Below are 27,936 nucleotides of genomic sequence, written 5' to 3'. Positions count from 1 at the left end.
ATGTATGAAAATATACCAATATGAGAATCTTCTATGCGTATGTAAGCATACATCAATTTTAATCAAGCAATGCTTCGATATCTGATTCAGCAATTTTTATGAAACTATTTAACGTTTAAGTAAAATTTTGTTAAAAAAATATACAAATAAATGTACATGTATGGAAATTCGAACGATAATAAGCTCTATTCAGAAGTTTCTAGCTTTATGCGTATCATTTGACAGGTATTAAGACATAAAAGGACCTAAACAAACTTGTTCCGAGATCTCCTACACCTCATCCTTTGTATATAAATACCCTCAAAATCAATTGATATACATATATGTATATATGGCGGCTGAAGAATCAAATCTATAGACAGAATGCGGATTTGGCCGGATTCCAAAATAGTGAAATTATGTTTAATCGTGGTAAGTTGATTTGCGTGTTATCCGTCTTTTCAACAAAATCATTTTCTTATTTGCCTAAATTTATAAAATATAAATTATATTTTACGGCAATTAAGGAACAGGCGCATAAATAAAATCTCGCGCTTGTGAAATTATACGTACGCGCATGTCCAAACGATGCACACACACACACCCACACACATACATATATATATTTTGTTGCAAATTTATTTAGACTACACTTTGTTGATCTTGCTTACTTATCGACCTGGCTAAGTATTTATTAGTAGAACCCTCGCCTATTGATTGCTCTGAAAAAATAAGGTCAAATCGTTTAAAGGGTGTCAAAGCAGCTTCCTAGATCTCGCGATGCTTTCATAAATAATATTAAAGCGGATCTATCTGTTTAAACTGGGTGTGTGCATTATTGTTTATCGTCATTAATAAAATCTCGCGTGCAAATCTCATAAGAATATCACAATCGTTAAATACAGAGGAAGAAATATTTTCCTGTAAAAATGTAGATATGTATAATAAAAATGTATTGGAAAGAATCTATTTCTAGTTTTTAAGAAATTAGGAATTGAATTTAATATTTTCCTCTTCGACCTATTTTTCTTTCTCGATTAAGGCATCGTGTAATTAAACAGCGAATATGAAATAGAAAAAAATGTTAATGTTTTTAATATATATTTAAATATTGATTGCGAGAGTGTAATAAAAACATATCTTTTTTATTTTTTAACTCTGTAAGAATTGAACAACAATCGCAAAAGTCACAATTGTCGTTTAGTCCTCTCGCAAAGAAAGATGAACAAAAATATAAGTTAGACATATAAAAATGTAATTCCTTTTTAAAGAGAACGCTCATAATGAACGGCATAATTAACATAAATTTGTTTTTCCAGATCACGCTCCCTCCTTCCATCCACATACTTTGAGATACATGTTCGTTTGCCTGCCATCATCTCAAATTGCAATCAATAGATACCCGTCGAGACGGCGCCAAAACGCGCGTCTTTATCCCGCATAGTTCCCTGCGCGATGACTACATAGGAAGGATGAGAGATAACTCGAGAGAGAGAGAATCACGACGACTTTTATGATCGACATCACGGAGCTTCCCTTCCTTTATCGCCGTTAGGATGATACTCTCGCAGAACTCCGGAATAACAAGAACTCAGATACACGTCTTGGAAAACGTGAACCTGAAAGTTCATTCAAATCATTTCATTTAAATGGAAGCGAACACACGTGTGGTTGTTTCATGCGCGCGGATGCGAGTAAAAGTTTGGACGGAGCAAAGCCGGAAAACGGAAGTTACGAGCTTGGAGAGTATTGAAACTCGGAATCTCGCGCACCAGAGCGTTGTAACTTTAATCGATTAATTAATGGTTCGATCAACCCCTGGATGGCCACTAGATTTGCGTCATCACATTATATTCACGATGAATATTCGAATCAAAATTTTTCAAAGGACGAAAACGCGTCTCGCACATAATTCTAAAGCTCTTTTTGATGGTACGTACAAAAATCCAAATCTCTCCTTATAATTTTACCTCAATGATTTAAAAATGTATCGCGATTTTATATAATTACAAAACTAATTAATTAATTACAAAAAACTATAAAATCCATTTTGAAACTATCACGACTTATCATAAAGTTTCCGCGATCATAAAATTCTTTCTTTTTCTTTTGAATAGCCCTGGATGCCGAGGAAAAAAGCCTAAAGCCAATGTCGTTCGCATAATTGATGACCCTCGTCCGGATAGCGGCAACGGCATTCGATATTTCCTCGCTCGGCGCCGCCGACGACCTTCGTAAACATTCCTCGTTAATAGACGAGTCATCGTAGGAGGCGGCCGTTCAAGGTCTCGGAGCCACATAGTTGCCGGGACGGAAGGCGGGCAAGGATCCTGGATAAGGAAGAGAGCGAGCGAACGCGCAGCGTCACGACGCGACGCCAGGCGGGCAGAGAGCAGCGACGATCCCCACCGACGTCGGCCACCCCCGTCAGTCGGGGCGCCGCCGCGGGGACGCTCCGTACGTGGTGGAGCGCTTAGCAGTGATCGCGGCACGTTTCCTGGGAGTGGATCCACACCCATGCCTCGCGGTGACGCTCTACGAACGGGTGCTGGGAGCGCGTGATCGCGCGGGATAGATATATCGTCACACTCGATAATTTACCACCCATCACGAGGAGGCTGCTTTCATCGGCCTCGTAATAGTGTCCGAACGTAGGAGAGAAAATTCGCGCGATTCACCGCTTCTCCGATGTGAGGTAGCGGGGTAAATCCTCGGAATTCGTCGAGGATATGTACGTGGGATTTGTGTGATCGTCGCGTCGCGCGGCATGCGATTCAAGGATGTGACGAATGTCGTCCAGATGTCCCCCGAAGTGGCGGTAAAGTATGATAATTGTATAATTGAAGGGCGCGCGCGCCTGTGTGTGTAAAAGCACGCATGACGATTATGTACATACATCTCTCTCCCTTTTTCATCATTTTTATTTCTCTTTAATTAATAAATACGTTTCGTAAGCTCAGTTTTGAATAAAATTGATTGTTGAAATGAATCTATAATTAACAAATAATATAGAAATAATAATAATAATTTAATAGACGAATGCAATTATAGATATTACATGACGGTCGCGTTTGCTCGCCTTAGCAAAATATCGCTCGACGAGACGAATTTACTAGTTTGTATTAATAATGCCCGGATACCTTTGACATCGGAGAAACGTGGCGTTGCACGCGGAAGAATTTTCGCTCGTTGCATCGCAGCCATTCACGCTAGAATGCTTCTCTCCAAGCGTCGTTATGTATAGGGTGCTTTTTACAAAATACCGAGCGCGTCGTAATCCAAGACGTAAACGTTCGATAAAGCTGCATTAATTTTAACATATACACACGTGTTTACGTTGAAGCCAAATTCACATATAGTTGGGGGATTGATTTTACAATCTATACATAAATTAATTCGTAGAGCGCGCAAACACGTGCTGTTGTTTTTCATTTGAAACGTCGATACACGAATCGTTTAAACTCTCGGTCGTGCAGCTTCCGAAAGGTTCTTTCGAAATACTATAAAGATATCATAAACAGATAATGCCTCTGTGTTTAAAAAAAAAAAGAAATTAAATAAGAAAAAATACTTGCGATTTTTTAAGTGAAATATTGCTTGTTCCTTTTTTTCTATTTTATTGAAATAGAAAAAAAGTGTCTACAGCTAATTTCAGGGGCTGTAAAAAGAATTCATGTAATTTGTATTGAGTTCCAAATTGAATATCGAGACTGCCGACATAAATCATTTTCAGATAGGCAATTCGCGTGTCGATAAAAAGAGCGGTCTTTCCAATGGAAAGCCTTCTCATATGTATCTCTAATGATACAATATTACGATGGCGCGCGTTTTCTTGTATGATATAATCTCGACGTAAAAGTTTTTCAATGGGAGAGGAATAATATACTGTTATCGTGATGCCGCAGGATCGCAGGAGGGTGCTTGCGTTTCGACGAGGAGTGAAAGAGAAGGGTGGCGTACTACGGCGCTGAAATGACGCAATTTCGTCTCTGACGTCTGATATAATCGTCCAATTCGAGGGGAGGTCTGCTCGGTAACACGATCACCATGAATCGGGAAAACGAGGAAGTACGTTGGCGAATGCCAGAGAACATATGCATTCACCTTCAGCTTTATAATCCATCTAAACGTCCTATAAAATTGATTCTAATTGCTCGGAATGTTGACTCTTCTTGGAGTAAAACTCGCATTTGAATTTAAGAATAATATATAAATATTTGAATCTGAAGAAAGAATTAATATACATGCATATATTTTCATCGTAAATATTAAACATATTTCTGTCAGATAAAATGGAGTATTATTGTTTTTAATAAAAGTGAAAAGTTATGATATTAATAGAAATTAACATTTTATCGATTCGATACGATATAAAATATCTTAGATCTGTTTGAATTCAAGGCTCAATAAGAACTCGTTTACTTTTATTATAATAGGTCGAGAATAATAGAAGAGAGATTAATAATGTCGATTTAACATAACACGACAAAACGTCCGAAGCAAAATTATCAATTTATTTAGACGTTTATATTATCCATTAGCCGAACATCAATTTTCAATGAGCGCGAGCGCAATTTTCCGCTCTCCCAATAGCTGACAATCCCCTATACATTAATCTTTCACCCTCAGCAGCGACCGGTTCCCCAGACGCTGTGCGGCGCGCTACAAAAAGAGCCCAACTGCAAATGTCTGGTACTGACTGTGCTTATATACGGCTGTCTCGCGGCAGTGACGTGGTGCCGATGCGCCAACGTTACCAAGGTACTTGAAAAAAAACAGATTCTTCATTGTTACGTACAATCGCTTATAAAATCCTCCTGTAAACTGAGAAAAATTCATCCTCTCTTTCTTCTTCCTCAGATCATGGTCAACTACACCAAGTACCCCATCAGAAGCACGAAGCACGTATCATCGCCCTGCGACGACGGCTACATATACATTCCAGTAGGTATACTCGAAATGGAAAATGAAAAAAAAAAAGAGTTTTTCCGCTTTTTTTTCCTATATATTATGACACGACCGCGTACGTTGTCTTTTTTTTTATCACTCGACGAGAAGTAATATCGACTCCCCTCTTGCTTCCCTTTCTCCTCCCTTTATGCACGCTTGGATGCATGCCACGCCGCTCCATCGGCTCTTTTACCCTTTTTTCTCTCTTCTCTCCCTTTGTCACTCGTTCTCTCTCTCTCTCTCTCTCTCTCTCTCTCTCTCTCTCTCTCTCTCTCTCTCTCTCTCTCTCTCTCTCCTCTCTCTCTCTCTTTCTCTCTCTCTGTTTGTCGTACAGGTAGCATTTATGGGGATGCTGTATTTGGTTTATCTGGTGGAATGCTATCACTCACCGATCAGAATCGATCTACTGCACGCAGAGAGCCAGGACAGTGTGCTATCCAAATTGACGCAATTAAAGATGGCACAGCCGAGGATATGGTGGAAGGCCGTTTCCTATCACTACGTGCGCAGGAAACGGCAAATCACGCGTTACAGGAATGGAGATAATTATACCACGACGCAGGTGACGCATCCGCGGCCTCATTCGGTCCCTTCGTCGGACCTTTAGCGTTCATCTTTCAACCCTTCCGCCACGTTTCCAGACATCCGCGAAGTCCTCTTGAAAAGTTGTCTAGAAAGAGACTTTTAGTAAAAGACACGCGAAAGAGATTTAGAGCGTAAGATTCGAAACATCGTTACAACTACGTGCATCTACGTAACATGTATTTTTATATTTTTATATCAGTCGTATAATAGAGATCCACTATTTCAAGGTAGCGTTCTGACATACTATACAGATATATCTGTTTCAGTATTTTGAGAAGCCTTTAGATAAAGAGGCAGTTCTCGATAAAAATCGCAGATGTAAGATATTCCGGTTTCTACATGTTGCAATTATATAGTAACAGCGATGTCGCGATAGCGAAAGGGTTAAGGACGCGCCTGACGAATCACTCCCCTCATCCCCCGGCTCGCTCCGCAGGTATATTACGAGAGGGTGAACACACACTCGGCCACCTCCCACTACTACTACGACTACTGCGGAGTGAAGGACATCAGCAAGGAACTAATACTCGAGCCGAAGATACCGATCACGAAGATCATGCTCACCAAGGGCTTCGCGTTTTCCAACATAAGGTCCGCCACAGAGTTCGAGGAGGCTCGATCGCGATTCTTCGCCGAACAAGTACGAAAATAAGCGATAACTAATCGTATATCGTTGTTACGAAACAATTATAATTAACGTATCGGTAACTTTAGGTAGTAATTTTATATATATGATGAAAGAAATAATATATTTGTTCCTTTAGGAACTCAGCGACGATTATATGGAGATGAGGGAGGGTCTCGATCTCGGCTACAACGTCAACACGATGCTGGTCGCTGTTCTTGGTAATCCCTGGTTCACGAATCGCTACATTTACTGGTGTCTGAGCGCCTTGTTGCTCAGTTGGCCGCTGAGGGTGATCATCGAATATAAAACGCAATATGCTGATTATCAGGTAAAGGCAATCTTAAACTTTAACATTATAAATTAATCGTTCTTAAAAGTATCTTACATGATTCGACCAATTCAATATCCAATTACGGTATATCCGATAGAATTTTTTTTCAAGATATAATAATATAGAATTCTCTATCAGGTGACCAAGCTCTTCGGCGTCAATTACGACACGCCGACTTCCGGCGAACCCATCCACGCGTCCATGAGCCAGCTGAGCCAGCCGGGCTCCTACATGCTGGCGCCGAGTTACAGCGAGGCGTTGTTGATGGAACCAGCGACGCCTCGTAACGAGGGACCGGAACGGAGTCAGGAGAACCTGCAAGCGCAAAGACGAGAAACGGATGTCGCGACCGACATGGTACCCAGCTACTCCGAGGCGCTTCTCTACGAGCGTGCCGAACAGCACGATCATCGGAATGCGATCGTCGCGAATACCGTCGCCGAAAGCGTCCCAAGCGACATGAACCGTCCTACCTGCAACGCGAACGATCCGAGTAGGCAGACGCTGTCGCCGATGCCGTGCGAGTGTCACTGCCCGTGTCCGTGTCACGGGAACGCGAACGATTACGAGTTCAGGGACGAGCGCAGTTACGTCGAAATTGCGGCCGGTGATGAGCATCTGCCTCCTGGCGCCCCGTCGACGCATGTCGGTATCGCTGGCGATACCTTCGAGAGTGAAATGGCGACGCTACGAACGACGGCCGACGGCCGGCTACATCCACCCGGGAATGTGGTGCCCCGTTCGATGGACGATTTCCAGGTCGGAGCATCTCCGAGCAAGTGCGGCAGCTGTGGCAGAATCTCCACCAGCACGCAAACCATCAACGTGGACGTTCCTGTTTCTCGCGTCGTCGCGAGAAACAAATTGGTTGGAAGCTCGCAGACCTTCACCTCGTCGGCGGACTTTATGTCCGGCGTAACGCACGAAACAGACAGGGAACACGTGGGGACTGCTATACCCCGCGACATTTCCGAGCCAAACTTGCGATCGCGATCGGAACTGGTGCCTCCCGCGTTTCCGAACGGGAATGTCAAGAGTCTAGAGAACATCTTGGAGAACGAGGAGGCGCCAACGGGAGGCGGCAGAGCTGGCTTCAAGCTGCCGGAGAGGAATCTTCCAAACGAAAGATTCCACGCTCCCGAACATCACAGAAGGTTCTTGCCCTCTCTGGCCCATCACCGTTCCCTCTCCCTCGACGAGGCGAGCGTCTCCCCGAGGAACGCGAGCAGCAACGGCACCATCCCGAAAATGGAATCGCGCAGCAGGATCATGGTGAATCCTATGTCGAACGAGGCCTGCTGGAAGCTGCCGGACTCGAGGACGTACTTCTGCCTTAAGTCGATCCTGAAGCAGAACAGACGGAGATACACGCTGGTGACCGCGGACGAGTTTCAGAATCTCGGTGATCAGGAGATTGTCAATCGAGGTATCGAGTGCGTCGACAGTTGCATCGGCAGAAACGAGAAGGGTGATCATTCGCGCTCGAGGGAAAGATTGCAGCCCAGGAGAAGGATGCCGTCGTTCGAAGAATTTATGCCGAGCGACAAAATGTATCCTTTCTACGAGCAAAAACGAGAAAGTACCAGGTAAGCCGTGTCGTTATCTCTGTATAATAATTTTAGTCGTAATAGCTTTTAGTCGCTATTTTGAATAATTGTCAATCTATCTTTTTCTCTCTCTTTCTCTCGCTCTATATATATGCATTCATATTCTTTGCAATAATTGCAGCAACATTTGTGTAAGCAAGATTTATTAATTATATCATTGATTATATCATTGATTATATATTGCTTAATAATTAATGTGCTATATTTTGTTTCTGCTTGCTCTCATCGCATAACGGCGGTATATTATGGCTGTATTATTATTAATTGGTAATCATCTTATATATCATTATCAACACTCTTTAAACTTGGCGATATATATTTTATACATGTGCTTTTCTGCGCTTCTTATTCAGACTTGCAATCTCTTTTACTTGCAATTTAAATATGTTTTTAAATGCTTAAAAGTTTCAAGCTTTCTTTTTTATTTAATTGTATTTATCTTTTTTTAAATTATAATATTTTTAATTATATATTTGTGTAATTATGTAATTCCATTTTATTTAATTATATATTTTTAATTGTGTTTATATGTATATATCTTTCGAAATTTATTACTGTAATTATTTCTATTTGATATAAAAATAGCGTTCTGTTATTAAAATTTTTGAAAAAAGAAATAAAAATTTTGAATTCCTTATATTTTTCACATATTGTAATATCAAATTTATTTCTGCCAAGTCAAGAGAATTAATTTATAACATATATAAATTAGAGTTGAGGCAATCGTTGCTTGTCGATATAGGACGATGAATGTTATCGAACGATACACGGAGTCTGAACCGATGACATTCATAGTTCCATTTCCAAGTCGGGGACCAAATCGTCTCTCCCGATCGTCTTAACTCCGATGTGAACGCGCGTTTCAAGCGGACCCAAAGTTAATAAATCAATGTCGTGTTTATAGGACGCTCATCTTCGCCAGTCCGATACAAGAAGTCTTTCCTGGCGATCCCTTCGGCGGCAAGAATATCGTGCCGATCGGAAGTTCTATGGATTACACCGCCAGAGAAAATCCCGCTCGTCAGAGCCGATCACCAGCTGTACGAGACACCAGATTTGCTCCGGACGGCTTCGCCGCGGAACGAACAGGACGCGTCCCGGTCGAGGCATTCAGAGACGAAAGCGCGGCCTATCCTTTGCGCCCCGCACATCCGTCGCATCGTCATGAGAGGGATCTTCGATATCTCTTGCACGGCAGAAGCGCGTCAACCTCCTCGAGTGTGGACGCGAGTGTGGACGTTCGCGTCAGGGTCGACGAGACGCCGCCGCTTCCACCCCCGCGAGCGTATCGAAACGACCCACCTCTTCTTCCCTTTGGCAGATCGCCCTCCGAACGCGCGAACAGATGGTCGACGAGCTCGAACGAGTACGACGACGCTAGGTCTCAAGACGGACGTCCTGGTTTTTACACACCGGATAGGAGACACCAGCTGCCACCACCGCATCGGCTAAACAGACCCGGTATGACCAGATCGTTCAGGGAACGACGCCCGAAGCTCGTTCATACCGACAGGAATTTCCGCCGGAGTTTCACAGGCAGGGTGGAGGATTACAGACTCGAGAACGAATTTAGACGAGCGAATTTCAGCATGGAGACCTCGTTATAACGAGGGTATTCTCGGGCTGTCGAATGCACCGGTCTCGGTTAGACGCGACCGCGGTTGACTCTTTTACTGTACAAAGTGTCGTGTCAATTCACAGTGATGGTTTTTGCGAAGAGATTTTTTTTTCTTAGCAAAATTTAGAAAAGCTAAATATTTTTTGTCAGCTGTTAATTTTTAATATTATATACCTTGATGATAGTGAACGTCGAACGCGAAAATTCTGCTAAAGTAAGATTTATACAAAATTAATGAAGAAAAAATATTCTCGCAAAACCTAAAGTTTATACTATATAAAACCAGCTATATATCAAAAGTTAATTATTAATTTTACAAAAAAAGAAATTTTTGCAAACCGGTTCGCTTAACCGAAATGATTGGTACATTGTTCACCTCTAGAAGATTGCAAGTATTCCTCGTCTGTCTACAATATTATAAGTGGGACTATAATCTAGTTAGGAAACAGCGAGTCGCCGATTGTGGGGGATTTTAACTAATCCAGACTCCAGTCGGTACTCAGCCTTAAAATTGTTACTCCTTCGTTCCACGCTATACTTGTAAGTATCCGTCCTACTACTTTCGAGTCAAAATCAATTAATACGCAAACGGGTCGTGCAGTTTTTTCAAAAGACAATTCCAATTGCGGGCTATTGCCCTTTGCGCCTTCGCTTAAAGACGACACTCGTAAGAGGACCACAACGTTAGGGATGATTCGCGGATCTCGGACAGAGAACTCGGGAAGGAGATGTCCGCACAGTGTTTTGCATCTAATTAATCGCAAAGTTAATCGAACGATCGCATTTAAGCGTCGAATGCGCACCGCGAACGTAGAAGCTTCAGAATAGACGAACACTAAAGCTAAAGCGAAGCGATCGCGCCTTTGGAAGCGAGTCCAAGTACAATTAATTTTTTGGGACGATGTGCCTCGCTAATTTAGCCAAGCCAATTCGAAAGTTAACGCGCAATTTACTATTTAGGCGTATATAAAACGCTGTTATACAAAACGTCGAGTCAATTACGTATGCAGGCTATCGCGAGTTGCGGCCAAGTGCAACGATTCTTTAGATTGTCGTTTAGCATACGTTTAGTGTGGATCCGACCCGCTTAAGTTTTGTCATATACGTATCGGCGCGAGACCATTTTCGTGCATTCCGATCGAATCCGGCCGATTTATTATATATTAAGTATATACATATTCCACGTGTGTGGCTAATGGATATAAATCTAAAAGATTTGATAAAGCTCCATATTATCATATAGATTTTTAAATATCCTCATTTTTCCATTAACGTTAATTATAATCATCTGTCTCCGAGCTGTTTATATTTGCCTACGTAAAATGGGCAGAGAACTTGCGATCTTAAATGTTGATAAAAGGGGATATATACATCAGATGCATATAATAATGTAAGCATTTTCGATCTCCTTTCAAGTCTTCATCATATTCGTTCGAACATTTTAGGCATAAACGACGAATCGAACGAAAAAATTTTACTCGTTACTAGTTGTTATGTAAATTATAACCGAGTCCGCGTAAACACACATGTACAGGAAAATGGATGAAGTAGCGGGGATTTTCAAAGATTTCGTTCCATGAATCGAAAGTTATTCTCTTTTTTCTAAAAAAAAAATAAGAACTAAAAAATGATAGAAAACAAAGTTTTTTTTCCAATTTTTCATTTAATAAGAAAGAAAATATAAAAAAATGAGAAAGTGATGGAGAAAAAGACAACACTTTCGAAAGTTTGAAATCCGAGACTAACTGATTCAATTTTTCATGGAACATATTTCCGTCAATCCCTCCTGAGTCATCTATTTTCTTCGCGGTTGTTCGTTATACGAAACTATGTATTTTACAGATTCATCGAGCGTTACCGAGTTATGTATTTCCTAAGGACAGGATAAAGCGAAATGTAAATTTAACGTTATAGCTCAATTATATTACACTGCACGCGGTAATTATTATTATTATGATTATTATTATATTAGGTGCAAGTGCGTGTTTATATCCGCACGGCATCTAACGACCACAGTCACTGAGTTTTTGATAAATGTTCCACTTTCAATCATACGCACAGAGACACACGCACGCACACGCATTTACCGACATATGCCTTCGTCGTATATTTATATACTTTAGATCCGTAATTCTAAGGCTAAAAAAAGACGAGCAGTATCGCGCGCACACGACAGAAATTAATGTGAATCTAGGGCTTAAGGTGATGTGAACCAAGTCGAGCTATCGAGGCTGCTTCGTAAATATGCAGTTGTGTCTTGCGCATACCTTCTTTTACTTATTATTAATTCCTGGATCAATTTGAAGGAAAGCCGAGTAGACACCTTGTATAGACATTACGTCCGCGTTAGGGACTTCAATGATACGTCGTCAATGATATGTGATAATTTAATCGTTTCACCCCGAAGCTTCCTATATTAAATATAGGAGCACGAATAATCGTATTGCGATGAAAACGAATTAATCGAGAGAGTTTCTCGTCGAAAACAATTGAGAGACTTTCTATAAAAATATATTTCAAAGTTGTTCCTCTGTAAAAAATTAATACGATGTTTCTCGGGACTGAAACGAAAAAGAAAAGCTCATCCGATGGCTAATAAGGCCATTCTCAAAAATCTCAGGGCGACGAGATCGATGAAGCTAGCGTTTAGTTTTGAGCGCGGCGACAAAAAAAGAGATCGTAATTTTTATTAATACGCAAAAAAATGGGACGGACGAGCTTTCGGATAAGACAACCTTCGCAGCAGTGACAAAGTATAAGCTTTTTTGCGTCATTTAAAATAAGAAACAAAATCGTCGTTAGAGATCACGTAGGTGAGAGAGGTAGATATAGAGCTTTGACGTTCCGGGATTCGTCAACTGCCATATCGTGGTGCGACCTAGTATTAATTTAATTAATTGCGTACATCATAATACATGCGAACGAATCGTTTCTAAATTTCAAACGTTCACGCAACGCTCAGTCGAAAAAAAAAAACAAACATTAATTCGCGAAACAAAAAATTATGTCGCACGATCATACGGAGGCGAAAGAATGGAAATGAAAAAATGTCGCACAATAGCTTTCTTACTACGAGAATATTTGTACTACAACGAAGCCGTATTTTTTTAGCGAAGGAAAAAACACGCATACTTCACGCTTAGGGTGGAGCTCGGGCTCATGGGAATTACGCTCGTTAAGTTAAAGGCTGTTGCAGGTATATATGTATACAGCTGGCCACAAGCCGAATATAAAACGAGCCAACAACTCTGGTAAAGTCCGTCGTTTAATCGGCGCTTAATATTTAATCTCTTGCGGACAATCTACGTGTGTACTTTTAGGGCGCATAATAATGTAATCAATTTCGCTCTATGTCTCCGCTCCTTTCTCGAACAAATTAACGATACAAAACTCATGCCGTCTCAAAAAAAAGTGCTCTTCTAATTAAACGTCGTTATAGGTCGAAGCTAAACGCGTGATAAAATGGGAGTACGATAAGAGCGGAATCAAGCACGCATACCCGTTAGTGTAAGTTATTTGTAGTTGGATGTTATAGGATACAATTATTATTATATTATTATTATTATCATTAATATCATGAGTAATATAAATCGCACGACTTTGCTGTAAAAACAATATGGCTACGTAGAATAATAAACGTTACAAAAAAAAAAAAAAAAAAGAGGAGTGAACTTTGTCATTGGATCGCGAAATGAAACGAAAAATGCGCACTAAATCTGTTGCTGTATTTCTCCTTAAAGAAAAATAAGATAATTTTAATAAAAGCTACATGACATAGTGAACACTAATACAGTGATAGTCTGTATAACATGGAGTTAGCAAAAAACATTCCAAGCAAATATCCATATAGACGATACAAAAGCGTATGTGTACACACTCAACCCTTTATTCTATAATACGAAATATCTTTTCATCTTTACATATGTGTATATATATATGTACATACATAATATATATACACACACACATTCACATACACACATATACATACATATATTTAAACGCCGATATGAATATTTTAAAATTTAATTAACTTTAAAATTTTCCCCAAAATCATAATCAGAGAACGCCGTCTGAATCGAAGGACATAGACGCGAGAATCGGCGCAGATTATGCAATATTGCACATAGAAGAGTTAATTTACATGATCGTCTCATATAGATGCAGATAGTTAAGAATCTGTTTCGTGCGCAGTTTTTTTTTTTTTTTTTTTTTTGCCACTTTAAAGAATATAGAACATGTGTGTGTTCTTATTTAACTATACAATAAATATATTTTCTTTGTATGTGAACAGATTTTGTCGCTTTCGCGCGAATCGAATCGAGACATAAGACTTACTTAGTTGGACTAGCATTATTAGTTTAGACAATTATTATGCCAAGGCTAGTGCTCAACAGACGACGACGTATATTTGATACACATCTCGTTTTAATATGTAAACGTAAAGACTAATTATTATTCTTCAAGTTATTCTGCCGTGTGTAGTACACTCGGTAGTAAAGCGTTTTACTCCGCCAAAGAGAGTAAGAGTTGTCGAACTTTAGAAGATATACTCCCTGGAAACAAGAAACGAGAAGTTAATCATTATTAATTCATCAACTGCATATACATGCACGCGCGCAAGCTAGATAACTCTACGGCAAATTTTCTTATGCTCTTACCTCGCCTGGATATTGATGACTTCCAGCGTAAATCTCCTCCTGAGAATCTCTCCTATATACCTTTAAATGACGTTAAAATCAAATTAATACATCGGTGCAAGCGTTCCGCAACTCTTACGAATATATGTAATTGAAAGTGAAAACTCAAGTAATACTCACAGGTACTATAACGCTTATAGGCGGTGTAACCGTTCTACGTTCAGGTCGAGAGTTGCCGTTTACCGATCCACTCTCCAGGTCTTCTCCTCGCGGTTCGTATTCCTCTTCCTCCTCGTCCTCGTCCTCGGACTCGCTTATGTGCACGGATACCTGATTCGTCTCCGGTTTGGACCACTCGAAGTAAACTCCGAAACCGATGTCGTAACCGTCCGTCGCGAATTCCCAGAATAAGCACGTACCGTCCTCGTGCGTGGGCACTCGCACCGTCACAGTCTCGCCGTGACCGACCTTAATGACCGCGTCGCCCGCCTCTCTCCTGATGATCTGCTTGAATTCGTCCACACCCTTCCTCGTCCACATCTCCGCGGGAGTGATGGGCGGCCAGTCGTCCAGCTCGTCCGAGTCGTCATCGTTCAAAGGCGCGTTCTCGTTCGAATCGTTCTTATTGTTGTCGTCGTCGTCATCTTTGGACGTCGTAGTGTCCTCCGCTTCGACGCTCTTCTTCTTCTTCTCCTCCTCAGGCTGGTCCTCGATGACTAGTTGATTCTGGTGCAGTTGCTGCATGTACTGATGATAATGCTGTTCCTGCAACTGCCTGATCAGAACCCCCTGTTGCTCCGGATTCCCGGGATATTGTTGTTCGGCGTACAATTTGAACTGATAATACGTCTGCTGATTCAAAGCATCCTGGATTTGTCTCCTCTGAGTCTCTTCCTTCAGTCTTTCCTCTTCTTGCTTCTTTTTCTCTTCCTCCAGCTCCTTGAGCTTCCTTTCCTCTTCCAGTTTTTTGGCCTCTTCCTCCTTCTTAAGACGCTGTTTCTCTTCACAGTCTCTTTTCTGCGCTTCGACTACGGTTCTGAATAAAGAACACAGCTTGTCCAATAATACTATGAAACCCTCCATCGCTTGTTCCTTTGATATATCTCCCAGATTTTGCCACGCCAATCGCCTGTCCCTTCCAATCACGTCCAGGACGCCTAACGGTGATGCATTTTCGGCTGTACATTTTCCATGTGTCACTTGCTGCGTAAATGCCACCAATTTCAATTTGTCCTCGTAAGAGAGATGCACTGCCTTGCCCTCTTTCTCTAAATACACAAATCTTTCGATAACAGTTTTGTAAAGAAATAGAATATATATTAAAAATATAATTTATTTATCTTTTTATATTTAAAATTCATCCACAAAATATTAAAAGTGTATATATATGTCTGACATTTCTTATATTATACATTAATATATTTTCTTATATATACTATAAAGATAAGTTTTACAATAGAATACACAAAGCATTGAGCCGTCAATGATCACAATGATTGCACAATATAAATTTATGCATACGAGAGATTTACGCGTTAGATGCTTCATCTTACTTTCATATATAAAAATTTTATGGTTGTATGTCTCGTAAATGTAAAAGTCTGCACTTGCATATTTTTACATCAGTAAAAATTACACGCACATGTTTATTTGACAATTCTTAATTAACATAATGTAGCATTTGAAACTAAAAATCAGATAAATAATACAAATTTTCAACTATATCACATGTTTTTGAATTAAATAGCACTCTTAGAATAAAATATCTAAAATTAAAAAAATGTTTACCTTTCTTTATCAGAAAATTATCTTCTACATCTATAAAAGTGCATATTTTTGAAAATACAAGGAATAACTTTACAAAGTCTTTGGTTTTCAAGGCTCCTACCCCGACGAAAATTTCTTTAACCGCGTCGTAAACACACGACGCAGAGGTTCGCGTAACCTGAAGTTTCGCCACGAGAGGACGAGGACGAAATAATATCCCGGACTCACCTTTGTAGAAGTTGAGCGCGAGCTTGTAGAGCTCGCGCGTCTCGAAGCCCCAGAGCCGGGGGCAGATTTTCGCGTCATCGCCATCCTCGGCGTCGTTCTCGAGCCTGGCCGTCGTCCCCTCGACGGCCTCGTCCGCCGTCGTCGTCGGCGCGACGACGCTCAGCTTGTCGAGCCGCTCGCCGAGCGCGGACACGTCCTCCTCGGTCGCCGCCATTTGCGCTTCGAGTCAGTCTGACACGAGTGACACGTCAGGATTGATAATAAATCGCGCCGCCTAACCTCGTCCTCGTCGTCGACGAGCGCGGCCAGGGTCCAACAGCGGACCGCCGCATTATCTCGCGTGCCGCATGGCGGAGGCTGACGTATGTCCTCGGATGTAATAGGGGATTTTGCGATAAGAAGAACACGGCGCGGTGAGAAGAAAAGAATACACCGGTACGCTTTATCGCGCGAACGACAAAGCACTGCGCGTCCTCCACCTATGCATTCACCGTGTCGACGATGGCGGATACATGTCTTCTTGAATGTATACGTACATATTCACGCATGTACGACGACGACGACGATGACCCTCGGAAAGACCTCGCATATTTACGTCTTTACATATATATGACCCCCCCGCGAGTTTTCTTCTTTCTTATAGCTGGTACCTCATCGCACACGCGGTTCGATACAAACGGAATAAATAGTCATGGGAATACTGCCCCTTCTGGACATCTTATAGCCTCTAAGAAAGGTATCGAGCGAGTCGCTTTTGAATTTATTATTGTTTTATTTTTCATGCTCTAGGGGATGATACAGTATACATATAGTGTGTACGACGGCGAGAGATGTTCCGCAGAATTATTTTTCGCGGGAAATAAATTAATTTTCTATATATTATAGATCTTTGAAAAAGAAATTATGCATTATTTATTTCGAAGCAGCCATTTCCCTTCTCTTTTACATGAAAATAAATAAAAAATGAATACATCGAGTCTTTTTTCCTTTTTCTTCTTTAATTCTGACGTTTAAAAAATATATGATATATATATTTATAATTTAAAATACATTATATTTTAAAAAGCGCATATAACTTCTCTAAAGTTTTCAGTTCTTCAGCTAGGGTATCGCACAATCTTCGTTGAATATTTTATAGGTATATAATCTTTGAAAGAGCCGTACATTGTATGTGTATATATGTGTTAAAGTAATATATATAACAAAGTCGGAGCGTTAGCTTTACATACACGATAAGATATCGAAGTAAAAAATATATGTCAGAGAGAAATAAAGCATTTAAATAAAAATAAGATTACAAATACGCAATAAGAGATAACAATAACAAGAAAGAAAATTTTTCCTCTCGCGGTCTTTATTTCAGATTCTGAAAATTTTTATCCTAAACTTGAAGCGCACAAGTAATTTAATTTGCGTACGAAAATGATTATCTTGACACGTTTTAATTTAAAATCTCATTCACGTTTGCAAATATGCTGAAGAAGTAATAACTGATCGGGACACCCGATATATACAAATGCGCTCGTGTTAATAATTCAAATTTGGCGCCAAATGGCATCGCTCGTCACGTGGTCCGCATTTTAGTTGACAGCAGCAGAGCACAGTGGCGCTGAAGCTCGTCCAAGGTCTCTTTCAAGAGGAGTTTGTATTTTCTGGCGATTCTTGTTGATAGCAAGTTTTTTTTTTCTTGATATGCACGTACGCAGGCGAGAAACGACACTGACAAACGTGGAACCAAAGCTCGTCGGCGTATCGTTATCGTTTGCGCGAAGGCAATCGATGTGAGCTAATGTTCGAAAGACATATCTACTAGCATCATCTCTCGCGCGGCATCGCGTGACGATCCAAAGGAGAGGAGAGCTGAACAGCTGGAGGGAGAAGCGATCAGGCATGCTTAATTGCGGCACCGAGGGACCCTTATTTACGTACAGTTAGAGCGAGACATTTCACGCGAGGGGGGCGCAGCACTCTGATAAGCAGGTATCCGGAAGAGGTGGAGGATTATTTGGCGTGATTTCTACAAAATTCATTCGGACGGTATGGAACGGGAGAAAAACGAGAGGTTAGCCGCGAGGAAGATTGAAGAGGAGGAGATGAAACGGGAGCTCACGGGTAATTGGATTCGTTTGCAAACGATGCAAATTGAACATAGTTATGAGAAGAATCAAGTGTCAATTTTTACATCTTGCAACAACATTATTGAATATATGTGTAGCGTATATTAGAATGCAATTGTCATAAACCAACGATCGTTAAAAAATATACCTGTATTTTTTTCAGCTTAAGTACTGCTATAAAATTTTATATTTCTTTATTAAAAAAAAAAAGATTAAAAGTTTATTTCTTACAAACACGATTTGTAATTATAGATTTTTTTCTTTAGATATCGGAATATACGAGCCAGATTTCACGTATAAACAAATGAAAGAATTACTTGGATTTATCAAAGAGTCTCAAGACACATCAAACGTTACCTCCAATAATAAAGATACGCACAAGGTGTGTAATTATAATTATCACATATAAATTATATGATATTAAACTATAAAACATTCTATATAACAATTATAACAAATTTGAAATTTAATTATTATTGTATATGTCAAATTAATCCAAGAAATGATAAAGGAAGGAAAGTACATTGGTTTGATTAAAATACATTTCAGGGACAGCATATTAATAATCAACATCTCTCGGAAATTACGTCTGACGTGAATGCATCACAAGAATTGGCTTTACAGGAATGTACAGAGATGCCTAGACCATCGTACTCTTATAGATCGAATCATACATCTTCGACGGAGCATAAGACTACTCACTACGTCAACGATCCAGGATCCCCGTCTCTTTTCGAAGCACGAAATCCTATGTATAGGCGCAAGAGTTCGGATAACGACGAAATATTCGAGAGCACCAATTCTACCCAGAGTACAAATCGCTCCCTCTCGTTGAGATCGACAAATGTTTCACGAGAGAGCCAAAACGCGGCGGACAAAAAACCAGCGCAGGATACGCAGAGCGAGTTGGTTCAGAAATGGCGATTGAACCCGCTCGACATCAACGAAAATGACGTGCCTTTGCAACAACTAAACCGATCCTCGGCTAAAGAACGTGTGCCATTTAGGTACAGCAAGGAAACGCACACGACCGAGCAGCGCGACCAAGCAATACGATGTGTGAGCCAGCATTTGCAGGAAGTAGCAGACTCGTGGTACAATTCACAGCCTGCTGCTAATTCGATATTCCAATGGGGGTCACCCATTCAGGTGGGTACCACCCTACAATCCCTCCCATATCGCTCGTATCGCTAACGAGTGTAAAGTCTTTCTTTTTAATGAAGTACGCATTTTTCTAACACGAGAGAGAAAGACCATTTATATGCCATTGCAATTCGATGTTGGAAAATTTTGCTAATATTTTATTTTGAATATTTTATTTTGTTATTTTGCGCTACAATTCTTTTTTTAGATGTAAGATGTTGTACTCACTTGAAGAATATTATTAAAAATATATTTACTTTCTATATATATGCTATTTCGAAATCTTCCACATACGACTTGAGAAAACTCCATTAAGCAATCACTGATAAGCGCGCTACTTTGGAGTTGTCGATAAAGTCCAATCATGGAAGGTTTAATTTATATCAAAAGGATGCAATAACTTTATAAAAATTTTTACTTTTGCTCTTATTCTTGTCTCTTGTAAAAATCGGTAATTGAATGATTTTGCACCTTTTTTAGAGACTGTATAATATAGTATTACAATATGTGCTATGTCTAATAAGGTGCATCCATTACATTTTGATATATTAATAATGTGTGTATAACTTCGTGGTATTACTTGCTGATACTACTAACATCGTTTTAATTTTATATTAATGTGTACACATAAAATTATTTATACGAGCCATTTTGTAGCATTTTGTTGTCAAACGAATTATAAAGGGGGGGAAGACATTTGATATTTTTTATTAATATTATAAAATATTGCATTTATACAAAGACATGTATACACATAAGTGTTTACAAGAACACAGTTATTAAGTGCTGTAAACTGCGAAACATTTTTGAATAAATTATATTTGTGTAAAAAAGAAAAGATAGTTGTTTACTTCATTCAATTCTGTTTATTTCTATTCTGATTCTAATCCTTGTTTCTATAGGTCGGCACCGCTAACGGTAGCTTGGATAAAAAGCCATTAACAGAACCTAAGACTGAACAGATGAAAACCGAATGTACATATAGAGATAGTCACGAGCGAGCTAGTAAACGTAAAGCGAGCTCTCTCATCGCTAGTCTGAATAAAGAAAGTTCCACCGAGGACGAAGATGACAAGTGGTGCGATTTTACTCGTGTTAAAAAAAAGAGAGCACAATCCGGCAATAAATTGACTAACGTACAGCGTGCTGCGAATCGACAAGCACATAGTGACAGTCGTGAAGAAGCAACGTCGAGCGTTCAAGGAAACTCCATCAACGATGATAATAGCGATATAGAGTTCAACAATGATGATATTAAATCTGTGCGCTCTAAGAAAACCGACGAAGAGGATAAAAGAGAACATAAAGAGGATAAAGAAGATATATCGACGGACTCGAATATATATCCAAGAAGAATAGTACCGCCTAATCCTAAGGCACGTCCAGGTCTGAGGCAAAGAAAGGGAACGCCGAAATCGTCTTCAAAGGCGCGGCGCAACGGGAATAAAGTTATCGAACAGCCAAAAATGCAAAAGAATACATTGACAAATGAAAAAATAAGAAAAATGGTGGAAGACTGGAGTGACGAGGAAAAAATTGCGATGGACGCAAAGAACGTGGAGATGCAACCATTGCCTATATCGAAAGAGATACGATCTAAATTACACGAGAAACGACTGTCGCTTCATAGAACGGAAACGGTTAAAGGAACGAGTGCAAAGGAAGAAGAGAGCGATAAGGAGCGGAACAAGGAAAAGAGACCGAAACTCTGCGAACAACGAAAGAAAGAAGAACTATGTAGGATAAAGAATGGAAATGGGAGCTGGGAGCGTCAACTAATGTCCGATGATGAGGACAAGCCAGCTGAAACGAAACAAGTGAGTTATCAAATTATGTGATTTCCCTCTCTCTATTCCAGAATCCCTTTTTTATTATTTAATAATATTTATTATATTTTACAATCTATTTGTAGGAGTTGGATGTACAGAATGGCAATCGATCTGATAAGGTATTTACTTCGACAAATAATGTAAGTTGTCCTATATGCAATAAGTTGTTTCCGGATAACGAGATAGAGAATCATGCCGCTTATTGCGAACAATTCGAAACGGATAACGAAGAAGACGATAATGGCACGATTAAATTGGAATGTAATATATGTAGCAATTACAAAACTACTAGTGGGATCGAATATGAGGAGCATGTTCACCAATGTCTCAGTAGGCACGATAAAAGGCATTCACGTGGTACGTTTAGTATTACATAAACTGTTGTTTGCTGATATATTTCTGATTTCTGATAAATATTATCTTATCAAGATGCATTAGATAATTATACGAATTGTATAATAAACAAATCTGGATTGCTAGTTTTCTTCAGTATATATAAAAGAAAACTGTGTAAGCATCTGCTTTTATACAAATTTATACAGAGAATCTGCAAATCATGTTAGGAATTGAAAGTTCGAGCTTCTGAAAGCTCAAATTTTTGTCATTTTTTTAACATGTTGACATATACACAAATACATTTTATTTTTCTTTATTTAATGATTATTCAAAAGATTTTCCATTAATTTATTTTGGCTAAATTGCCCTTTGTATTAGATTTATTTGTATATCTTCTTCTTCAGGATCTCAAGATATCGATACCGCACCTGCTTCATCCTTTCACACTTATAAGCCAATAATAGATGAACAGAAAGATTCCGAAATAGCTTATTTGGGTCAGTTTCCCTCTGATAATAAAACTAATAAACTAAAAAAAGTAAATACTAATAGAAAAAGAAAATTATATACCGAAAAAAAATAATATATACTCGTAGAAAAGAAATATTTATTGGTCGTTATGCGGATTTTCATTCAAATGTATATTTATTTTTCGTTTCTCTTGTGATAAAGATATGCTTTTCGACATATCATGAATTATGCTATTGCATATTTACGCTATAGCGTTAAGCAATCGGTATGCATGTATTTTGCATTTGCTTAACATTCCGTGTCACATGTAGTACAAAGTAACTCGTGTAATTTGGACGATTCTTTTTCTTTAGAACAATAAGTTCTAAAAATGTTCTCTTAACGAGAAAAAGTAACTTTCAATATTACAAATTTTTCAAATCAAACTTTTTAAAACAAACTTTTATAAGTAAACTTAGATAAAACTTGAAATTAATTGAAAAAAAGATTTTGTTAGCTAATTGTTCTTGAAAGAAATGAAGCTTAATTCTCTTTCGGGAAAAGACTTTTTTTCATCATTTATAACAAATCTGAAAAATATTATTGAAAAATAATCGACTTTAAATTCATCAGAGACTGATATTAAAAATTGCAAGTTTTACTAGATTTTAAATCTATTTCTTGATGCAGTTGTCAATTATCTTTTCTTATAAGTTTTTATTTCAAATTCAATATAAATATTATTATAAAGATTTAAAATTTTCTGTTTATAATGTTTTTTTTAATAACAGTAAAGTTATTAGGAAAATAGATTTTTTAATGTTTTACAATGTTTATTGTGCATTATTAAAGATTACATTATATAAATATTATATTAACTTCTATCAGTATCAAAAGTATATATTATAGAAAGTCGAAAGAAGATAGTGAATATTATATGGCCCTTAAATATATATACATATTCCACTCGCATACTAATAAAACTTTATTTTGCAATAAATATACAGTATGTTTAAGCAACTTGTAAAGTATATGTCGAGAATGTATCGAAATACTTTTTAAATTCTAGAACACTTTTCAAAAAGCTCTATATATAAACGCGGTAACATATGCATTAATTTCTGTAAATTTACCTTGATGCTCTAAGATGTAAATTAACATATAATATTTTTATACCGATAGAATTTATTGTTTGTAAATAAAATAGCATTAAAATATTCATTTTCGAGTTTTTATTAACTTTATGTAAAAAAAAAAATCATTCCTGTAACTCTAAGAAGTATTGAGACTTTATGACTCTTCTTCAATAGACAGAGTTTATCATCTAAAAATATATTTATATCAGCTATATCTTATATAAAAGAATAATTTAAACTATTTAAAAAGTGAACGACACATATGTATAATTATTTTCTCCCGATATCAAGGTTATGGATTGATAAACTTTAGCCTAATCGTAATCTGAAGAGATAATCAAACTCTGATGAGGAAGTAAGTTGTAGAGTGCTGGATTAGATAATAACAAAACTCTCCTTAAATAAGGAGCTGTTTTCGTTTTTATCTTTATATTTATCGGAGCTTGACGTGTGAAATGCGAAAAACAGTAATAGAATACAAACTTTTTACTGAATTACTTTCAGTTTTTCATTTCAAATAGTTACTTCATACTCCAATATAAATACATCTACCACAGCTATTAAAATGAAGCTCTTTATTTTGACATTATGGATTTCATCCTTAATAAGTGTACACTGTCAATTTATAACCCTAAATGGTGCATGGAGAGGGACCATTAATACTTGTGGTACGTATTATCAGATATTCTTATCCTTTGTTATAAAAATAGATGTGAAACATTTCTTCTTGACAGATTTTTTAACATATTATATGTGTGATAAAGATATGTGTGTATAATTAATATAATACATATACATCCGTCATTAATTTAAATTACTAACAAGAAATATTTCTTTCAGATAAGAAAAGACTGTTTCAAGGATGCGATAATGGTAAGAGAGACTTTCAGTAGTTATTTCTTTTCTTTTATATATTTTTTTATCTGTAGATACTCTACTATATAATTTTTTTTCTACAGACTTCAATTTTAGCGCAACTGTTCCTGGAGGAGTTTATACAGATTTATATAAAAATAATATAATAGAAAGCAATCTATTTGGAAGGAATGACATTAATAATCGTTGGGTCGGAAATCAATCTGTCGTTTACACCAAAAATTTTAATGGTAAATCAGAATAAATATAGAGAACTCTCTATCTCTTTCATATATATAATCTAAATACATCATTTTTAGTAACCAGTGATTTTCTAAGAGCTCGCAAGATAGTCTTGACTTTTTATGGAATTGATACATTTGCCAATGTCTCCTTGAATGACCATACGATTGGACAGACTTCAAATATGTTCCTGAGATATACTTTCGATGTGACAGATTATATCAAGGTAAGGAAATCATGCTGAAGAAGTATAAAATATATATCACTCGTTAGTAAAATTTCTTTTTATATTTGGAATATACAGGAAGGCCAGAATTTGCTACAAGTCGCATTTCGTTCAGCTGTCAAAGTAGCCGAAGATTTATATAATGAACAAAAGAAAAGTTATGTTGTACCACCAGTGTGCGTACCCAAAGAATATCATGGGCAGTGCCACGTAAATCATATTCGTAAGATGCAAGCCAGTTTCTCGTGGGATTGGGGACCGGCTTTTCCTTCGGTTGGCATTTGGTAATTAGAAACTATTCATCTTACAATATATAATTTTTCATACTTTTTTTCGGTATAATGTATAAAGGTATAAATTTGCAGGCGAGATGTTGAATTGGTTTCTGTAAATGACCTATTGCTCAACGATGTTACAACTGACATACGCAGAGAGAAGGACACCTGGAATATCCTTGTTACAATATTTCTCGAGACGGCGCAGAGTAAAAACGAAGAGTTAATTAGTTGTCACGTAACGTCGATATTGCATGTTTTGCCAAGCATACATATCAGTAATACCAGTGAGATCGTGCTTGACACGAGCAAAAAATACATAAATATTAACATTTCGCTCATTGTGCCTGCAGTAAGTTTTTCTACACGATTAATTTAATGATCACTGATGTGTGACAATTTTTATATCTCACAATCTAACATTTTTTTTTTTTTTTTTTTGCAAGTATAACGTTGAGAACTGGTGGCCAAATGATTTCGGCAAGCAACCCCTGTATTATTTAACTACCACCGTAACAACGGCAAACAATGTATTGCATAAACGGATCCGCGTGGGATTCAGAACGGTAGAGCTGGTGGAGGATCCTCTGAAAGAGGGACTGAGTTTCTACTTTCGCGTGAACGGCGTACCGATCTTCGCTAAAGGCAGTAACTTTATCCCAGCCAGCGTCTTCCCCGAACTGGGCGCGAAGGAAGACACCATCAGACACTTGCTATTATCCGCCAAAGAAACGCATATGAACATGCTGAGGGTATGGGGAGGCGGTGTCTATGAGTCCAAATTGTTTTACGACCTGGCCGACGAATACGGGATCATGATCTGGCAAGATTTCATGTTCGCGTGCGCCATGTATCCTACAAATGATTCCTTCTTGAAGAATGTTGAGCAGGAGATAGTACAGAACGTGATACGTTTGAAGAACCATCCCAGCATCGTGGTCTGGGCCGGTAATAACGAGAACGAAGCAGCGTTGTACGGAGATTGGTATGGCACTGGATCCGCTCAGATCTACAGAGAGGATTATATGAAACTTTACGTGAATCTGATTAAGAGGGAGGTGGAGAGACTAGATCCCGTAAGACCATTCGTCGTATCTAGTCCGGGTAATGGGATGTTCGAGGAAATGTACAACTACACCGGAATGGATCCTTACTTAAATCGCTACGGCGACGGTAATATAAGCAAAATATGTGTATAAAACAATGCATTTCCGAATATTTTTTGGCAAAGAAAATAAGAATCTTTCTTAATGTAATAGAACACACATGTTAAATGCGCGCTTGTTCTGTATTTTTCAGTTCACTATTACAACTATCTCAGAAATGGATGGGACAGTACTCAGTACAATGCTCCTCGGAAAAGATTTTGCTCCGAATACGGATATCAGTCTTGGCCGTCGATGTACACGATAGTGAGCGCTGTGGAAAGCGCAAAAGATCTCAACGTGAACAGCGACTTTGTGGAACACCGGCAGCATCAGCCGTTCGGTAACGAGTACATGCGACTGTTGATCTCGTACAACTTCGTCATACCGCAGAGTAACGATAGCGTTCGAGATTTCGCGAATTACGTTTATCTCAGTCAGATCAATCAAGCCGTTTCCATGAGGATACAAACGGAAGCTTACAGGCAGGCAAAGAACGAATTGAACAGCATAGGCGAAGGTATGACAATGGGGGCTCTCTATTGGCAGCTCAACGACGTCTGGCAAGCTCCTTCATGGTCTTCGATAGGTATAATCAAAGATATTTTATATATGATAATCTTGTATAACTAGAACTAAAAAAATATTCTATACAGAATAACTTAAACTTGTGAGAATTGTTTTGAATTTTAATACAAATGTTGTTTGAAAATTTTTCTTTTATATTTACAGATATCGAAGGTCGTTGGAAGATGCTTCATTATTACGCCAAAGATTTCTTCGCACCCGTTATCATTACATCACACTTGTCCACTTTCAATGAGCTCTCGATATATATTGTATCTGATCGACAATACGGGTTTAAAAATTGTACAGCTGAAATTCGTGTTTACAACTGGAGATCCACAACATCTATATTCGCAAGGTCCTTCGGTGATATTACAATAGTGAGTATCAGCGGAGAGAAAGAAAGCAGTGCGTGTAGACGTAATCTGTGTGTGTAAATATCCACATGATTGTATTAATTCTTTCAGGCATCCAATGAAGCCAAGAAAATTACATCTTTCTCGCTAGACGATTTTCTCGTTCAAGTTTGCGGATCATTGGAATCCGCCAAGAGATCTTGCATAGCCGTTTTATTTCTCACGGGTATAGATGGATCTTTGATCGCGCCAGTCAATTATATATATCCTGGTGCAATAAAAAATGCAGATATACCAGTAGCCAATGTTACTGTAAGTAAATTATCGATTTGGCATGTTGCAGTTGGCGAAGAAACATTGATACACGCGATATCTCTCTCCTTTCAGATAAAAATCGAAGAGAACTTCTTACCTGGAAAACTTTCCAATTACCCGGACTTCAAGCTTGTACTATCGACGGACAATATTGCGCTCTTCGTGTGGCTAGAGGTGGGCAATATACGCGGTCGTTTTTCCAAAAATGGTTTTCACATGTTCGAGAGGAAGAAAGAAATTATTTTCCATGCGCACGAAGGAACCACGATCGAATTGTTGCGGAGCAATATAAGACTCGTTACATTGTCCGACATTTATAATGCACGTGGCAATTTTGACAACGACTATTTTGTTAGAGAAACGAAAAATTTATATTAATTACGTAACATCTATGATTTATTGTTACATAATTACGTATGAGATAAAGATCGATTAAAGAATTACTTTATGCATCATAATTTATTTGCGATAAATCTATCGCACATAAACTTTTTACTGTGATATAAATATAAACTCTTTTATTTCATTATATCGTACTTTCTTCAAACTGTCCTTGACGGAAAGTAAGTATCGTAGTGTAAATAAATTTCAAATCCGATAAGAATAAGAA

The 27,936-nt window shown here is 38.5% G+C and overlaps 4 protein-coding genes across 6 annotated transcripts; 3 read left to right on the top strand and 1 right to left on the bottom strand.

Annotated features, from left to right (window-relative positions):
* The first annotated feature begins 117 nt into the window (after positions 1-117).
* LOC145941663 (uncharacterized) lies at positions 118-13,337 on the top strand. 3 transcript variants are annotated; one of them, XM_083047886.1, is made up of 11 exons: positions 118-411; positions 1,299-1,911; positions 2,097-2,797; positions 3,885-4,047; positions 4,609-4,740; positions 4,840-4,927; positions 5,268-5,491; positions 5,951-6,154; positions 6,279-6,470; positions 6,612-8,059; positions 9,003-13,337. In XM_083047886.1, exons 4-11 carry the CDS (start codon positions 4,027-4,029, stop codon positions 9,685-9,687), a joined length of 2,994 nt encoding a protein of 997 aa, XP_082904012.1. In that variant the 5' UTR covers positions 118-411; positions 1,299-1,911; positions 2,097-2,797; positions 3,885-4,026; the 3' UTR covers positions 9,688-13,337. The 3 variants fall into 3 exon arrangements, with proteins under 3 accessions (XP_082904012.1, XP_082904010.1, XP_082904011.1); XM_083047884.1 differs by having other exon boundaries at positions 120-411; positions 8,985-13,336; XM_083047885.1 differs by having other exon boundaries at positions 120-411; positions 2,097-2,802; positions 8,985-13,336.
* Positions 13,338-13,404: 67 nt separating this feature from the next.
* On the bottom strand, positions 13,405-17,046 carry LOC145941695 (Golgi resident protein GCP60). Its single transcript, XM_083047946.1, has 4 exons — positions 16,334-17,046; positions 14,519-15,606; positions 14,360-14,419; positions 13,405-14,254 (listed from the first exon to the last, which is right to left on the bottom strand). Exons 1-4 carry the CDS (start codon positions 16,545-16,547, stop codon positions 14,147-14,149), a joined length of 1,470 nt encoding a protein of 489 aa, XP_082904072.1. The 5' UTR covers positions 16,548-17,046; the 3' UTR covers positions 13,405-14,146.
* Positions 17,047-17,946: 900 nt separating this feature from the next.
* LOC145941675 (uncharacterized) lies at positions 17,947-24,015 on the top strand. The gene is made up of 6 exons (XM_083047911.1): positions 17,947-18,445; positions 18,717-18,832; positions 19,000-19,599; positions 20,496-21,410; positions 21,506-21,779; positions 22,163-24,015. Exons 1-6 carry the CDS (start codon positions 18,373-18,375, stop codon positions 22,339-22,341), a joined length of 2,157 nt encoding a protein of 718 aa, XP_082904037.1. The 5' UTR covers positions 17,947-18,372; the 3' UTR covers positions 22,342-24,015.
* Positions 23,583-27,852, top strand: Beta-man (beta-mannosidase). Its single transcript, XM_083047889.1, has 12 exons — positions 23,583-23,699; positions 23,849-24,012; positions 24,185-24,217; positions 24,304-24,450; positions 24,520-24,668; positions 24,747-24,952; positions 25,034-25,295; positions 25,390-26,116; positions 26,243-26,677; positions 26,821-27,035; positions 27,123-27,323; positions 27,399-27,852. Exons 1-12 carry the CDS (start codon positions 23,692-23,694, stop codon positions 27,702-27,704), a joined length of 2,853 nt encoding a protein of 950 aa, XP_082904015.1. The 5' UTR covers positions 23,583-23,691; the 3' UTR covers positions 27,705-27,852.
* The last annotated feature ends 84 nt before the right edge of the window (positions 27,853-27,936 follow it).

Source organism: Prenolepis imparis, unplaced genomic scaffold (genome assembly GCF_030444845.1).
Source record: "Prenolepis imparis isolate NDT839.2.m4 unplaced genomic scaffold, iyPreImpa1.0 SCAF_10, whole genome shotgun sequence".
Classification (NCBI taxonomy): Eukaryota; Metazoa; Arthropoda; class Insecta; order Hymenoptera; family Formicidae; genus Prenolepis; species Prenolepis imparis.
This window is presented reverse-complemented; position numbering and strand designations above follow the sequence as displayed.

Bases quoted from the DNA above. Each gene is read 5' to 3' on its own strand.
- LOC145941663 (XM_083047884.1), top strand. From the start codon at position 4,027: ATGAATCGGGAAAACGAGGAA. The intron at 4,048-4,608 runs GTACGTTGGCGA...TTTCACCCTCAG, and splicing joins TGAATCGGGAAAACGAGGAA to CAGCGACCGGTTCCCCAGAC. The intron at 5,492-5,950 runs GTGACGCATCCG...CTCGCTCCGCAG, and splicing joins ATAATTATACCACGACGCAG to GTATATTACGAGAGGGTGAA.
- LOC145941695 (XM_083047946.1), bottom strand. From the start codon at position 16,547: ATGGCGGCGACCGAGGAGGACGTGTCCGCGCTCGGCGAGCGGCTCGAC. The intron at 15,607-16,333 runs GTGAGTCCGGGA...TTGTGTATTTAG, and splicing joins CGCGCTCAACTTCTACAAAG to AGAAAGAGGGCAAGGCAGTG. The intron at 14,255-14,359 runs GTAAGAGCATAA...TCTTGTTTCCAG, and splicing joins GTCATCAATATCCAGGCGAG to GGAGTATATCTTCTAAAGTT.
- LOC145941675 (XM_083047911.1), top strand. From the start codon at position 18,373: ATGGAACGGGAGAAAAACGAGAGGTTAGCCGCGAGGAAGATTGAAGAG. The intron at 18,446-18,716 runs GTAATTGGATTC...TTTTTTCTTTAG, and splicing joins GATGAAACGGGAGCTCACGG to ATATCGGAATATACGAGCCA. The intron at 21,780-22,162 runs GTACGTTTAGTA...CTTCTTCTTCAG, and splicing joins CGATAAAAGGCATTCACGTG to GATCTCAAGATATCGATACC.
- Beta-man (XM_083047889.1), top strand. The intron at 24,669-24,746 runs GTAAGGAAATCA...TGGAATATACAG, and splicing joins ATGTGACAGATTATATCAAG to GAAGGCCAGAATTTGCTACA. The intron at 26,678-26,820 runs GTATAATCAAAG...TTATATTTACAG, and splicing joins TCCTTCATGGTCTTCGATAG to ATATCGAAGGTCGTTGGAAG.